The sequence below is a fragment of the Mesoplodon bidens genome, assembly GCF_964165515.1.
Source record: "Mesoplodon bidens genome assembly, chromosome: 5".
Lineage (NCBI taxonomy): Eukaryota > Metazoa > Chordata > Mammalia > Artiodactyla > Ziphiidae > Mesoplodon > Mesoplodon bidens.
In genome coordinates this window covers 66,182,365-66,199,242 of record NC_138161.1, presented here as the reverse complement: position 1 = coordinate 66,199,242, position 16,878 = coordinate 66,182,365, and the positions used below count along the sequence as shown (strand labels likewise).

Here is a 16,878-nt window from a genome sequence, read left to right as displayed (position 1 = left end):
TCTTGTCATGGCTTGTGCTTTTTTGTCATTCAGCTGTCAGCCCAAGTGCCACTTTCTCAGAGATATCCTCCCTAAGCACCGATTTAAATTGGTTCTGCACTTCCCTTCCCAGTCATTATTGTTTTATTTCTTACCAGCAGCATAACTATTTGAAATGCTTTTGCTTGTTAGTTTGTTGATTGTCATTGCCCTCCCCCCTTAAGCGACTTTATTAAAGATGTGGGTTTAACTGCTGTAACAGGGTGTCTAAAACAGAACAGATGCTTATTTCCCTATTGTATAAAAAGTAGGTAGGTGGTATAAGGCCAGTGTGGCAACTCTTCGTATCTGTTGCTCTGCCACCCCCAGTGTGCTTCTTTCAGACACCATGGTCCAAAGGCTCCAACTCTTGTCATCACATGCAGCTGGCAGGAGGGAGGAAAGGAGAAAGAGACAGCTCTTTCCTTTAAGGGCATGGCTTGGAAGTCACACACGTGACTTTCCCTCATATCCCTTAGCCGCAAGTAGTTATTGCAAGGGAGGCTGAGAAATGAACCTTTAGTCAGCTAGGAGTCAGTGTCCAGTTAAATTCTGTGATGGCAGAAGAAACAGCTAGTAATCTCTGCCATCCCCTTTCTCTCTTACACTGCAGTAAAAAGTAAGATCCAGGAGAGCAGGAATCTTGTCTATCATTCTTCAGCTTTGTATCCTCAGTATCTAGAAGACTACATGGCACGCTGTGGGTGTCTCGTTCATATTTATTGAATAAGTTGAGAAGTTCTGGAAGGAGGACTGTGGAAACTTACAGACCTTTTGACCATCAAAATGAAAATACATTCCAACTTTTTTTGTTGCTAATGACTTTTCATTTTGTTTATTATCACAGTTATATATACAGACTTAGAACTAGAAGGAACCATACACGTCATCTAGGTAATGCTATCATTTTATAGGAAGAAGAGATCAAATATTAGACATGTTTTTAAATCAAGTTAAGGGGAAAGACTGAATGTATTGATGTATCAGTGAGTAGGGAGTTTAGATTAGTAGATGCCCAATTAGATTAATATAAGCTTTCATAAAGAGAGACCAACAACAGTAACTCTTGAAGCCTGGGAATTTAAATTTGACACTCATTATAAATATGGCATTTTAGATAATTATTCTTGCCATAATTCTGCAGGTTATCACTTGTTAACCCAAAACTGTAATCTTTTCTTTCTAATACAGTAAACTTGCAAAAAAAGAGAAGGTTACATTCCAGATAGTTTAAAATAGTGTTAGAAAAGTTAAAGCAATTCGTCATGAAAGAAGTAGAAGGTAGGTAGTCTCTTCAAGGTCCCTCAGATTCCTGTGGTCTGTAAGTGTAAGATGATACAGGACAATCTTTTGAGGGGGCAAACCACTTCATGTAGTAGTTCCAACTGGATACACATATTTCTTTCTGATACAGTTATTTGTTTCTCTTACAGAATTTTCATCTCATTGATTACCACCTGGCAGCATTCATCACAGTGATGCTTGCGAGGAGGCTTGTATGGGCCCTCATCTCAGAGGTAACAGCTCATTCACTGTATTCTATCACTTGTAGCTAGAGCTAGTTAGAGGTTGAAAATGTGAAATGTCCAAGTATAATTTGAATGCAATTATAAATTAATTTCTTTACTCTTACATGAATTGTGCTAGTTCTTTTTAAAAGGTTTTCTTACAGTATATTTAAAATTCAAGTGTGATATACTAATTCAACTGTTAGAAATCTCATTTGTCCAATAGGAGCTTAGTTCTAGCTTCTGAGTTCTCCAGTACAATCTTTCTAATTTTGATAGTTGCAGTAAAAATAGGATGGATTTTAGGTAACTATTGTTAAGAAGAGTTGTATGTATGTAAATAAAGAGTTGCATCTAAAACATTGTTTCAAGTAACATTCACTTGAAATTATTTATATACCATTTGTGGAGTTGCTAGCAAGAGACATTTGTTTGAGTTTACTAAAACTTAGAATTTTAAAATGATAGCATCCACACTTGCATAGGACTAATCTTGACCCTCCCTAGGTTAGGATCTCCTGTTACTTACTCTCCAATAGCAACATACTCTTTTCCTCGTCACACTCTTCCCAGTGTCACCAGGGCAGCAGAGCTTGAATGTATTCATCATTTTTGCCTTACTCCAAACCCCAAGCTCTTAACCACTGTGCTACCTATATGTGACAGATGCTACACAAGGTCCTGGGGATACAGTGGCAACCAAGACAAATAAGACGTCTTTTTGACGTCCTTATGATGTCTTTATGAGGCTGCCCAACCAAGAAAGACAAATATTAAACGTAAATTTATTACTAATCCTAAACATTTGAGAATGGAGGCAATGGAGTAATTCCAGTGGCTTAAATGCCTTCCCTTGACTTTGGCACATGAGGTACATTGGCATGAGGTATGTATCAGGGGAGTGATATGCAACTGTTTGTTCTGCTGGGCTGAGAACAGCTTGAGCCTACTCTACAGTTTAAGGCCCAGGCCGAAGTATTAATTCAACTGCTTCTTTGCATTTATAAGTAACTACACAAATAGTATATATTGTGTATATATTATATATGCTATGTAGTATGTTGGGTGAACTAAGAAATGGATATATAGGAGGGACCTGAAAAACTCCTCCTTTCCCATGTGCTGTTGACTCCAGAAAATTGTTTTTCTGAGTTCTGACACTGCTGTTTTAGAGGTTATAAGAATCTGTCATTTTCCCCTGCATTTCACTCATTCCTTCCTAGTTCAGTTTGAAAGAAAATGACATTGCAGAGCTTCATGTTTAGACAAGTATGTTTTCTTACTATATTTACTCAGTTTTAAAAATCTGGGATTAAAGAAGAGTATTTGAACAGCTGTGATGTAAAGAACTAGAAGTAAAGATCATGCATTATTTTCATATTTGCAAAAGTCAAAAAAGAAACATTTATTTATATAGGGATTTGTCAAATAACATCTGATTATTTTTGAAGTTTCAGTAATTTATTAAACATTAATTTAGCAAACAGATTGGGGGGAGGATTCAAGGAAAAATAGAAACACTGTTGCTGCTGTTGAGGCCATTGCAGTCTAGTCCGGAGTCAGATAAATTAGTGGCTCATTATCCTTACATAAAAATCACTCGTTGGTTTGTTAAAATACAGGTTCCTTGACTTGTGATTTTTGTTCCCTATATCTGGTGGTGAAAGTCAGTAGGAATTTGCATGTTCAGTAAGCAGCCCCAGTAATTCTGATGAGTGTGGTTCATGGAACATACTTTGAGAAGCCCCAGTGTAAATAAATTAGATGATATCATAAGAACTTAAAGGAGGTCTTTGTGAGGGACTATGGGAATTCAAGGAGGAAACAGCTAACTGTCCCTGGAGAGATCGAATCTTCAAGAATGAGGAAGATAAGGTGGATGGGCAGTTTTTCTTCTTTTCTTCGTTCCTTCCTTCCTTCCTTTTTTTTTTTTCTTTTCCCACAGTTTACCTTCCACTAAATCTAGTAAGTCCTTACTTGAGTCACATTGCTTTTGAATAAAGTCACTTATAAGCTTTTCTTTTTGGTGCTTCCAAACTTACAGGCCACTAAGGCGGGTGCAGCATCAATGATTCACTACATGGTTCTCATATCAGCTCGCTTGGTGCTACTTACGTTGTGTGGATGGGTACTTTGTTGGACCCTGGTCAATCTCTTCCGAAGCCATTCAGTCCTCAACCTCCTTTTCCTTGGCTACCCGTGAGTACTCCAGTTTTACTATTTTATTAGTAAGTCTTAAGAAATTACTTGGGTCATGCAAATGATGGTATAAAAGAGAGGGAAATGAAATTCTTCAATATAAAGCAGGAGTTCAGAAAATTGGAAAAATCAGTGGTTAGAGCGACCATATAATTTATTTCCTAAACTGCGATACAGCTGGGACAGTAGACATAAACTAAGATTATCCCCAAGAGGTATGGCTCTCCTACCAATGAAGAATATTTTCATTAGCTCTGTCCACCAAATAAAATTCGTATACAATAAAATTCACAAATCTTGTGTACATATGCTGAGTTTTGATAAATGCATATATCTGTGTAACTCAAAACCTCATCCCAGTATGGAACATCACCATTACTCCAGAAGTTCTTTCATGTCCCTTTCCAGTCAGACCCAACCTCCCTGTCTCCCAGAGGCAACAGTGTTTTGATTTTTTTTCCACCATAGATTAGTTTGCCAATTCTAGAATTTCATATAAATGGAATTGTACAGTATGTACACTTTCAAGCTGTCTTTGACTCAGCATGTTGTTTTTGAGATTTGTCTGTGTGGTTGCGTGTATCAGTGGTATTTCATTGTATGAATATACCACAGTTTGTTTATTCTCCTATTGTTGGACACCTGGGTTGTTTCCAGTTTTTGACTACTATTAAAAAGAAACTGTTACGTACATTCTTAATACAAGTCATTTTTTGCAAAGATACCTTTTCATTCTCTTGGGAGAAATATGTAGGAGTGGCACTGCTAGGCCACAAGGTAGGAGTTTGTTTAGTTTTATAAGAATCTACCAGACTTTTTCCCAAAAAAGTGATAGCATTTTATTCTTTCAGCAATTCTATAAGAGTCTGGTTGCTACACATTTTTGCCAGCATTTGATGTTTTCCATTCTTAAAACTTTAGCTGTTCTGATGGTTGTGTAGTGGTATATTATTGTACATATTAGCTTATTAAACTATTTTGCATAGTTTTAACTTGTTTACATTTGGCTAAAACCTTCTTTGTTAGATGTTAACAGATAGCTATCATTTATTAAGCTCTTATTAAGTGTTAAGTGTCGGGCTAGGTGGTGCTTATAAACGTCACCTCATGAAATCATCACAATGACCCAGGAGGTAGTATATTTAGTCTGCTATAACAGATCCAAAATGCTTGTGGCTTTAAAAAGTTAGAAGCTCATTCCTCTCTCCTGTATAGTGTGTATTTAAGTTATCCCGGATAGTTGTGATAGCTCCATGGTGTCAGAACTCAAGCTTCTGCTATCTTTTTGCTCCACCCTGCCTAGCAGGATAGATTGTAAGGGAGGCTGGAAAATTAAGTCTTTAGCAGGGCAGCTGTATCTCAACTAAAAATTCTGTTGCTATGATCCGCATACTGGGCATTAGTCACCTCACTGTGGTCAGGATAGGTAGACCTTTGTGCTCTCCTATCCCCTGGAGTGAAGCATTAATAGGCTGAGCACGTAGGTGTTGTCCTTCTCTTCCATCAACTGGCTAAGACAGGACCTAACCACCTTTCATGGAGATCCAGGCTGGGTTCTGCTGGTGGCTCGCAGAGGTTTACACCTTCTTTGGTGGCATTGTCTCATGTCATGCTCGGGATGGATTCTTCTAGCTCCAGGTCACCCTTTTTGGAAACCCTCTGTCTCGGTTTGCTCTGCTCTATGCCATAATAAAGACTATTATTTAAGCCCGCTTTCATCTTGGTTTTTGTACACTGTTAGACTGATGTTGAGAGCCATGTTGGACTGTCCGGATGAAGAGGAACAGGTTTTGTGAGTGTTGCAAACTTTGTATACCTCAGTGGGGATAGTATCATGGCAGAGAATAGTGTTCACTCCAGTTGTGGTCTAATTTGCATTGTTGTCCAAGGCCTCCCAGGGTAGACTGCAGGGCTCTGTGGGACTAATGTTGAGTCCTGGATGTCAGAATTTTTGGTGGGTTCAGAGGTCACCCTGAGATGAGGATGGTTGTGAGAACCACCAGTGATTTTGGAGCTGCATGAGAGTGGAAGTCGTGTAGTCCAGGCATGCGATTTTTAGGACCCAGGCAGAGTTCCTGGATAACTCAAGTGGAAACACCTTTCATTGCTCACCAGTCTTCATTGCTACTGCAACAGAATCCCTCCCATGTACAAGGAGAGGTGATGAAGTTAACCTGTGGTTGGCAGAGTTCTACTGAAAAGGAGATTCAGAAAAGAGATTCAGATTTTTATGTGAAGCCAATTTCTATTAAAACTTAATTGAGCTGTGTAGTTGGTATGCATTGAAATGAACATACCTGAAATGTACAGCTTGGTAGGTTTTAATACTTGTAAAGCCACGGATCCATCATCATAATAACAAACATACAACACCAATATCTACCTTCTGACATGTCTCCCAGGACTCCCAGGCAACTACAGTTGATTTACTTTTTTTCCCACTCAGTTAGTGTTTTCTAGACTGTTAATATCATTGGCATCTTAATGTTTACTTTTGTATTTGTCTTTTTCTTTCATGATGCATAATTATTTTGAGAATCATCTAAGTTGCAGGTGTGAGTAGTTCATTTTCTTCCTGAAAAATAACAGAAGGGGTTTTGTGGTTTGTTTCCAGTTTGGCCACCACAGATAAACTAACTATGAACATGTGCATAAAAGTCTTCATATGAATATATGGTTTCATATTCTAAAATGAATAACTGTACCCTTATGCATTCCCATCAACAGTATGGAAGCATTCCAGTTCCCCTGTAGTCCTCACCAGTAGTTGATTGGTATGGCCAGTAGTTAAAATATTGCCTGTTTTAAAGTGTGTAGAGGTATCTCACTATAGTCTGATTGCATTTCCCTAATGATTCATAATGTTGAACATTTTTATTGTGTTCATTTGCCAGGTGTATGTCTTCTTTGATAAAATGCCTGTTCTTTTATTTATAACTGAGAAGACAAAAGAAATGTGTTGGAACTTCACTTTTCTTGACTTTGCTGGGTGGAATAAATGTTTCTGCTATTCACACACACACAAAAATTCTGTTGCTATGGAAGAAACAGGAGAATAGTAGCTATTGGCAGACAATTAGCAATCTTTGCCATAGGTAAAGACAGATTAAGTGGTTAAAAAATTTTCCCATGGTGAGACAATTAATGAGAAAGACTCAGGTCTTTTTGATTCAGAGCCCTTGTCTTAACCATTACTCTAAATTCAGTAGTTCTCAAAATGTGGTTCCCAGAACAGCAACATCAGCATCACCTGGGAATTTGTTAGAAATAGAAATTCTCAGAATCTACCCCAAACTGAAGCAGAAACTCTAGAACGTGTGGGACAGGATTTGTCTTTTAACAAGCCTGCTGGATGATTCTGATGCTAGCTCAAGTTTGAGAATCATTGCTCTATACTGTTCATGGTGCTGCAGTGTAAGCATGAATGTATATGGGTAGTGACAGTATAAAATAAAGGCATACTCAGAGATTGTGCGGCCAGGGATGGCAGGAAGAGTCTTTCTATTGGTTGTACTCTGTTAGGTTCTAATTAATTCCTTAAACGATGACTTAAGGCACTCATCAACTCAATTCATACAGAGTGAATTTTCTTTGTTATAAACATTTATTTTTCATGATGCAGATTTCTTATAAGTTGTATATTTTACATCAATTGTTTCTATATTTCTAGATTAATATTTCAGCTGTTTGAGTTGGAAACAAATGATTTAGGTATTCTATTTATCAACAATAGCTGGTTGAATCATTTAGAAGGTTAACCCTATCTAACTTGAAAGGCTTATTATGGATATATCGAGGAATGTTTGGGCCAGACTGAAGAGGATTACCATCATCAAATGGCTAGCAAACATTTTCATTTTTTTAGATATGTAAATAAGCTTTATTCTTGGAGGCTCTCCACATCCCTATAAAACAATGAAATAAGCATGTAATTTAAACAAATTTTATGTCTAAATATTTACTAACCCTCTTTAAAATTCATGAATCATTTTCTTTACCTTACAAAGCTCTCCATGCTCTAAGCCTTTGATGTTACCCTGTATCAGTTATCTATTGACATATGATGCTGTAGCGCACATCCACAGAGCCATGGTAGCATACCACACTATGTATTTACTGTGTATGTGTTGGGATCAGCTGGAAGTCAGGAGACTCTCCTGATCTTAGCTGGGTTCAGTCACATATGTGGGATTGACCAGCTGTCAGTTTAGGCAACTAGGACAGCTAAGCTCTGCTTCATGAGTCTCTCATGCTCTGGCAGGCTAGCCTGGACACGGTCACATGAAATTGACAGAGTGGCAAGCTCAGTTCAAGCTTGTGATCCTAGCATCATACTTCTGCCTTTACCCCCTCCCATCCTGCTACTCCAGGGCACATTCACAGTGGATCCCAGAGCTGCTGCTAACCATCCTCTTAACTTAGCAAGAAGCTCATCCTTTCTCCCTCTGTAGAGAACTATGAACAAGTGACGTTTGTTAATTTTTTTTAAATAAAATTTATAACTAAATGTCTTTTTATTTGCTATTTTTATTTTTATTTTATTTTATTTATTTTTTTATTTATTTATTTTTTTGCGGTACGCGGGCCTCTCACTGCTGTGGCCTCTCCCGTTGCGGAGCACAGGCTCCAGACGCGCAGGCTCAGCGGCCGTGGCTCACGGGCCCAGCTGCTCCGCGGCATGTGGGATCTTCCCGGACCGGGACACGAACCCGTGTCCCCTGCATCGGCAGGCGGACTCTCAACCACTGTGCCACCAGGGAATCCCTATTTGCTATTTTTAATATCTAAATTTATGTCAGTGAAATGACCATTTTATTTATTGGGTTGGCCAAAAAGTTCATTCTGGTTTTTCGCAAGATGGCACGGGAAAATGCGAACGAACTTTCTGGCCAACCCAGTACAATACCTACCTACGTTACAATGTGGAAGTTACTTAATGAGGACTTGGGAAGGTGTTTAAAACTTTTTTAAGGAACCAAAGTTGGAGCAACTATAAGAAGTTATGAAAAGTCTCACAAATTTTCGGTCCTTTAGCCAAGTAATTTTACTTGTAAAAATTTATTGTACTTTTAGAATTGTTTTCATTAATCCGTCAGGTGTTTATTTAGTGCCTAGTATGTTTCAGCCACTATTCTAAGCGTCAAGGATACAGCAGTGAACTAATAAGCAGACTAAAATCTCTGGTTCTTGGAGCTTACATTGTAGTGAGGGGAGGATAGACCAAAGGGAAAAAACCCAAAATAAAAAACATGCAAAATATATGGAGTGGTAAGATCAGTGGAGAAAAATAACCAGGCAAGAGGAACTAGGAGTGCCTGTGGAAGTATGGTGGGTGCTGTGGTGGGGGGGTATGCAGGGGAGCCCCCTCACTAAGAAGAGGAAGCTTGAAGGGCAAGCCATTCAAAAAATACCAGGTGTACACAAAAATCTGTGTGGGAGGGCTTCCCTGGTGGCGCAGTGGTTGAGAGTCCGCCTGCCGATGCAGGGGACACGGGTTCGTGCCCCGGTCCGGGAAGATCCCACATGCCGCGGAGCGGCTGGGCCCGTGAGCCATGGCCGCTGAGCCTGCGCGTCTGGAGCCTGTGCTCTGCAACGGGAGAGGCCACAAGAGTGAGAGGCCCGCGTACCGCAAAAAAAAAAAAAAAAGAAAAAGCTGTGTGGGAAGTTACTTATCCCAATGGTATTTATAGTAGTGGAAAGTAAGAAACAGCCTGAGTTTCTAACAAGAGAGAAATAGGTAAGTTATGGTGTAGCTACATGAGAATACTATAGTACCTTTTAGAATTGTTGCAGAAAAATATTTAACGCCATGAGAAAAAGCTCAATATATACATGCTACATAATCACACCCAAAGTTAAAACAGCAGTATACAAAACAGTTTATACTGTATGAGGCTAAACATATAAAAGAAAAAGTATAAAGTCTGTGCACCCAACTGTAAAAATTATAAAAATGATTATTTCAGGGTAATTTCTATTGTCGTGATTTTCTATAGTTTCCTATTCTACAGTGAATATATATTGCCTTTGTGGGAAGAAATTAAAGAGCTTCCCAGATAATGAATTTACCGTCAGCAAAGTCCCCATTATATTACGTTCACTCTGATGAATCATGACTATTTTACTAACACAGTTATATGATCTGATCTTAGGTGGCTTGTGTGGTCTCATTTTCATACTCCCTTTTTTCTACAGGTTTGGTGTTTATGTTCCTCTCTGCTGTTTCCATCAAGATAGTAGAGCTCATCTTCTTCTTGCAGACTATAACTACGTGGTTCAGCACCAGGCGGTAGAGGAAAGTGCCTCGACTGTGGGTGGCTTGGCCAAGTCCAAAGACTTCCTCTCCTTATTGCTGGAGTCTCTAAAAGAACAGTTCAATAATGCCACACCCATCCCCAGCCACAGCTGCCCCCTGTCTCCAGACCTCATTCGCAATGAAGTAGAATGTCTGAAAGCAGATTTCAACCACAGAATCAAGGAAGTTCTCTTCAACTCTCTCTTCAGTGCCTACTATGTTGCATTTCTCCCCCTGTGTTTTGTGAAGGTAAGTGGTTACTTGCTTTTATGTGCTTCCTGGATTTGTGTGTGAATGACATAAACTGGGTATTTCTTATTTAATCCCCCTTTTCTCTGTCTCCCCTTTGGCAGCCTGGATGGTGGAGTTCGGCTGCATCTGGAGTGCACTAATACCTGGTTGGTGGATAGATATTTCCATATCTGTGATGCACCCGTGGTGGTCCCCTCTTTTTTTCTTTTCTTTTCTTTCTTCTTTTTTTTTAAGATTTCCCTCCCCCCCACCCAGTTTCTGGGGAGAATAAACTTGTACTTAGAATCCGTATGTGGTAGCTTAAGAGGACTGAGGTTTCAGTAAAATTCAGCCTACCGTGGTTGATCTTAACATGGTTATCAGGAGTTTCCTTGAATTTAATCTAACCTTTAAACTTTACTTTAGTAGAAAAGAAAAATGGTCTGGATGTCACTTGGGCCCAAAATCTTTTGGGTCATTTTAGTGCCCTTCCTTCACCCATTGAGAAGCATATCTGCAGCTGGAGTGGTCATTCACAGAGAGCATTCACTTCTAGAAAGGAAGCACTTAAAGTATAATCGCCTCTCCCTCCCAACCCTAACTCATACAGCCAGAAAGTCAGGTTGAAGGATTTTGGAGGACTCTGCTCTTGAACTTTCTGCACAGACAGGAGGACAACAAATGCATGTGTGACTCAGAGTGGCATTTGTCTGCAGGGCGTATGTACACGCACCCATCCCTGCCTTCTTGCTCACCAGTACATGGATCATTTCTCTCTCTTCTGATCTCTTCCAGAGTACCCAGTACTATGACATGCGCTGGTCATGTGAGCACCTCATTATGGTGTGGATCAATGCTTTTGTCATGCTCACCACACAACTGCTGCCATCCAAATACTGTGATTTGCTACATAAATCAGCTGCTCACCTGGGCAAGTGGCAGAAGCTTGAACATGGGTCCTACAGCAATGCTCCACAGCACATGTAAGTAGGTTAGAGGAAAAAACCATTTAACACCTTTTTACATGCTGCTGATCATGTTTATTTGCTTTGTATGTCATTCTTGTTCTTGGCTTTGAACGCTTAATTTTTAGTTTTTGTCTACGTGGGTGCTTATCATCCCTCTAAACTGAACGCAGGGGATATTAACTCATTTCCACCACCATCCCCAGTTCCTCCTTAAACGCCTCCTACCTTTCAACTACCCAGTCACTCTAGAATGTGTAATTTATTTCCCAAGCTATAATCTTGGAGTTTTCTTTTCAGTCCTAACCCTTTGCCCAAATTCAAAGAGTCATGACATACTTTTAATTTTCTTTAGAAGACTGTGAGATTCATCTTCTCATCTTCATTGCCACAGCTGAATAGCTGCTAGATAATTGTCTTATACTTAGGCAGCTGGAATTTGCTTCTCTCATCTTTTCTTTCTAATAAATGTAAATTTGTTCTAGTGATTTTCCTAGCCCGCATTTTATTTGTTTATTTATTTTTGCTTTTTGGGTTTTTTTGTTTGTTTTGTTGTTGTTTTAGCCTGCATCTTTAATTGTGTTTTTCTTTTCTTCCTAAACTCACTAATGAATGTTGCCCTGCTTTTCCTAAGTTTAAATGAAAACTGTCCCTAAGTGAGGTCTTTCTGAGTATTCCTCTCATTGTGTCCCCCTATTAGTCATTTCTCTTCATGGTCCCTGTGGTCCAGAATGACTGACTTCAGAACCCTTTTATTCACTTGCTTCTGAGCCTTTCATCATGCCTCTCAGACCTGGACCATCTTCATCTTCCTTTTATAATTTGAACATTTCACAAATTTCATCACCTAGAAATTCTTTCCTAATTAAGTGGGACAGATTGAGGTGACATTCCCTTCCCCCTCCCCCTCAGAGTGCTCCCTTCAATTATTTGCCTTGATGTCTGATACAGATTAGCACAGGCCTTCAAGCCCAGGAACTGAAAGAGATTGGGCCAGGCTGAAAAGAAACCCGACTGTGGGCAAAGGACAAATTTCAATAAAAATTGAAAATACAATCCACAGTACTAGTACTGTACATCTTCAGGCTCCTGATGGCACATGGCCATGAGGTGTATCATCACTTTAATGCTGGTAAGTGTGAGCAAGGCCGACGGAACATTTTCTGAACTGGGAAAGCTTCAGGGTGCTAGAATTTTTTTTTTCTTTAACATATTTAAAATGCTCTCCCAGTTCTTACCCTAGGAAACTAACCTTTCCAAAATCAGGAAGAGATGAATTAACTTAGATTTTTAAAAAAGCTTAACCTGAAGATCCCCATCCCCACCCCAACTGCATTACGTTGGTGCTGGAAAGAATGAAGCTTCTTCCATAACTTCTTTTTCCTAGAGAAACCTCTATAAAAAAAAACCCAAGAAAGTGGTAAAAAGAAAAGTCTGTGTGTCGGTACCTTGTGTGTGTCTGTGTTCTTCTGTATGGCTTCTCACGTATATGAAGCATTTGAAGTGTGTGATAGATGAATAGATTTTCTGTAGCTTTTTGGGATGTAATGCTGCAGTAAATGTCATGCTAGTTTGATGATGTGTGAATTTCTCCACTACTCTTGTTACCATCCGCTCTCTCTTCTTGTTTGTTCCCTCTAGCACTTGCACCAGTAGACTCTCTGCTCACTTGGAATTGAGGTGACAGTCCACCTGCTGATACTGGGTTTTCTGGCTCATAGACGCCCTCCTTACACATTTATTTCTGCTTGTCCTCCTAAGCCTCTTAAGGCCTTTGACACTGAGTTAACTTTGCAGTTTCTCTCTACTGTACAGCAATGAAGTTATAATAAATCCTTTTGACTGCTTCCAGTCTGACCATGGAATTACTTACTGTATTTTCAGAATTCAGGCAGATGAAGCCTTGAATACTTAATCCTTTCCATAGAAATATAGCTGGCCTTGCCAGACACTGTCTTATCTGTAATTGCCAATAGGCTAACATTGCATTTCTTTCTCCCCTAGTTGGTCAGAAAATACAATATGGCCTCAAGGGGTGCTGGTGCGACACAGCAGGTGCTTATATAGAGCCATGGGGCCTTACAACGTGGCAGTGCCTTCAGACGTATCCCATGCCCGCTTTTATGCAAGTACAGCTTATTTTTTTTCAAACATAAGCCTAGGAGTAAGTGTTAGGCGGTTACTCTGTGTGTAAGCATCTAGCACAGTGTGTAGCACATACTAGGAAATTAAGACAGGGTAATTATTTTACTACTATAATGGCCTCTGTCCTTTGGAAACATCTTCTGAAAGGCAGATTGAAGGTGAAATAACTATATCTCAATTTTAATAGCTTGACTGGTTTCTCTAGTTACATTGGAGTTTGTTGAGTCTAGTATTACTTGAAACAAGTACACAATTATTTAAGACTTCCATTTTTCATCTTACAAATTTTATTTGTAATAGTTTGGTTTAGTGGTGTCCTTATTATAATATATCTCTGTATCCTTAAGCAATATTTAATATAGTAATAATGTGATGGTTTTATTTTTTGGTATTTGTCATATATATCATCTCCTTAAAATACTTTGACTTCCCCTTTGAAACTCAGGCAAACGCCATGATCTGTGGCCTTTTACCTTCTCTTGGATTAAAAGGAAAAAAGGCTCAAAAGTTTAAAAGGAAAAAGCAGTAGACACCCACTAAATCCAGCTTCTGTTCCATTTGAATTTACACCTTGGGTTATGTTCTATTTGATCTTTCACTTTTCCAGAAATTCTGGCTCTAGGAAGCAAAAGTATTTACTTATAAGAGAAAGGCCAGCTGATTGATGGGAGAGGGGAAAAGAAGGTACATGCAGGGAACTGTTTTTAGTAAAAACATACATAGTGCAGTGCATTGCCTTTGAATGGAGATCATATTCTGAAAAAGAATTGGAGATTTTTAAAATTTATTTATTTTTTAGGTACTTGAATCCCTTTCTCCCTCCCATCACTCCCTCCATCCCTCCCAGTTCCTTACGAGGGTACTTGGATTTCCTGGTTCTGCGGGTGTTTGCTACTAAGGGCCTTTTAATTAAGTGCTGGAAACTTGCATCAGCACAGGATGCTTATAAATAACATGGTAGGGGAGGATGGGGCAAGGTGAAAGGCCTTTGAATGAGGGAAATACCATAATCTCCTAGACTCCTGTGGGATTGCTTTAAGATGGAGGAGTGGACTTAGGTTACAACTACATAAGCATTTGGTTTCTACACAGAATATTTAATTCAGCCAGCTGAGTTCCACAGGCCATTAAGGACATCTGTTGGCTCTTGCGGTCCCCTGGAAACCTACAGTAACCAGATAGTTTATTAAAATTTTCTGCTTGAAATATAAGTATTTTCCTTGCTAGTGTTGGACAGCTGAAGAATCAGGTGGAATCCATAGAAGAAAGATTAAGGAAATTAACTTATTACTGATTTTGCATGACCAGAGTAAATCAGTGCTTCTCAAAGTGGTGGTTGGGTCACTTAGAGTCAGAATCTCTGAAGGATCCTAGGAATTTGCAGCATTTGCATATTTGGAAATGATTCTTAGGCACACTGTTTAAGAGCACTCACTTAAAATGTGCCTATTACCTGTAGCTCTGGCTGTCCTCACATTTTTACTCATTCAGTTTATAGCTTACCTACATGTTTAATTATAATTGTTATAATTGCCACAGAATCTGAAATTGCCTAATTTTTTTTTTTAGAATGTTAATTCTGAGCCAATTTTATACATGATATTACTGGAGATCATGTAATAAAACCCAGGTTAGGGCTTCCCTGGTGGCACAGTGGTTGAGAGTCCGCCTGCCGATGCAGGGGACACGGGTTCGTGCCCCAGTCCGGGAAGATCCCACGTGCCGCGGAGCGGCTGGGCCCGTGAGCCATGGCCGCTGAGCCTGCGCGTCCGGAGCCTGTGCTCCGCAACGGGAGAGACCACAACAGTGAGAGGCCTGCATACCACAAAAAAACCCCAAAAAAACCAAAAAAAACCCCCCAGGTTAAACATGTTCTTCCTCCCGCAGAAGGATCCTGAGAACCCAGTTACCTTTCAGAGCTGTCATGATGATTTGGTTTTATTCTCAGATTCGAGTCCTGAGGTCTAAATTATTCTTTTAGATCTGATATACTACCATTACCACAGTTTGCAATCTTTGACCTCTGTCTTCCTATTCATAATACATTTTTATTAGTCAACCAGGATTTAGCCTCTTTAACCGAAGAATTTGGTGGGAACGAAAACAGGTCTGTTTTTAGCCAAACTCGAATTCTGACTAATTTTTCCTTTCTTCCTCATTGTTCTGTCTTTGTTCACCCTACTTTTCAATATCCAGAAAAACTGAACAAAATAAAACAGCATGGTGGGTAACAGTTTAAGAAAAAAATTAAGAAATTACTGTATTGATATTTCAACTTGTATTACCACTGCTCCCTGCAGACTTGTCTAGTGTAGGTGTTTATGTCTTAGACCAGCCCACAGACTAACAATGATTTTTGTATTTTTAAGTGGTTACATTTTAAGTGGTTATGAGTTACCTACATATAATATCCTCAATTTTTGTCTCTTGACTTGAGAGTCTAAAATATTTCCCATTTTGGTCCTTTATCCAGCCCCTGTCTTAGATAAATAAATATACTTTTGGTTATCTCAAATAAAATATATACCTAAGATAAAATCTAGGAAAATTTTTTGAGGCAGAGTTCTTTTGGATATAATCCCTTTTCATGTCTCAGGGCATTGAAATAAAATGTATTTCATTATTCCTTGAGCAAAAAAGAAAGGGTTTGGGTCTCTATAGCAAGAAATAGCCTGATTGATATTCAATAAGCAGATCTGCTTGTTAGTGCACATAGGAGCCTGTAAATATGAAATGATTTTAGAAGAAAAATGTGAGAATAACTGCAGTCTTTTCTACGAAATAACATTTTGCTTTTTAACTTCCTTACAGTTCCTGTTTCATCGTCCATTAAGGCTGTTAAATCTGCTTATCCTTATTGAAGGCAGTGTTGTCTTCTACCAGCTCTATTCCTTGCTGCGGTCGGAGAAGTGGAACCATACACTTTCCATGGCTCTCATCCTCTTCTGCAACTACTATGTTTTATTTAAGCTCCTCCGGGACAGAATAGTATTAGGCAGGGCATACTCCTATCCACTCAATAATTATGAACTCAAGGCAAACTAAGCTGCCTCTCAACAATGAGGGAGAACTCAGATAAAAATATTTTCATACGTTCTATTTTTTTCTTGCGATTTTTATAAATATTTAAGATATTTTATATTTTGTATACTATTATGTTTTGAAAGGTGGGGAGGGCAAGGGACATTAAATGTATCCATAAACAAGATGATGTGATCTATCATGTGTTAGTATATTTTGAATAATATACAGAGGAGAGGTGTGCCTCCCCAGTAAAGAGATTGATTTGTTTGTATGGCTCTGGAATAACTTATTCACTTATGAACACATCTCGTATATCACTTGACACAGTACCTTTTGTGTATTTACTTTCCTTCTAGTCTTTCTCATTATCTTTAGTCCTTAGCTGGCCTTATTGCTACAGAAAGAGAGAGATCAGTGGAGTTGCCTGACAGCACTCATTGTCTTTTTTTTTTTTTTTATTGGCAGATAGTATTGGAATGCATGGGGCAAAAGT

At 39.0% G+C, this 16,878-nt stretch overlaps 1 protein-coding gene across 1 annotated transcript in view; it reads left to right on the top strand.

Annotated features, from left to right (window-relative positions):
• TMEM39A (transmembrane protein 39A) overlaps window positions 1–16,569 on the top strand; it is a 30,243-nt gene extending 13,674 nt beyond the window's left edge. Inside the window, exons 4-9 of the mRNA XM_081234668.1 lie at window positions 1,452–1,535; window positions 3,571–3,725; window positions 9,921–10,269; window positions 11,047–11,234; window positions 13,221–13,341; window positions 16,173–16,569. Coding sequence (XP_081090794.1) covers window positions 1,452–1,535; window positions 3,571–3,725; window positions 9,921–10,269; window positions 11,047–11,234; window positions 13,221–13,341; window positions 16,173–16,406 — 1,131 coding nt within the window. The 3' untranslated portion in view covers window positions 16,407–16,569. The remainder of the gene's footprint in view (window positions 1–1,451; window positions 1,536–3,570; window positions 3,726–9,920; window positions 10,270–11,046; window positions 11,235–13,220; window positions 13,342–16,172) is intronic.
• Window positions 16,570–16,878: the final 309 nt, after the last annotated feature.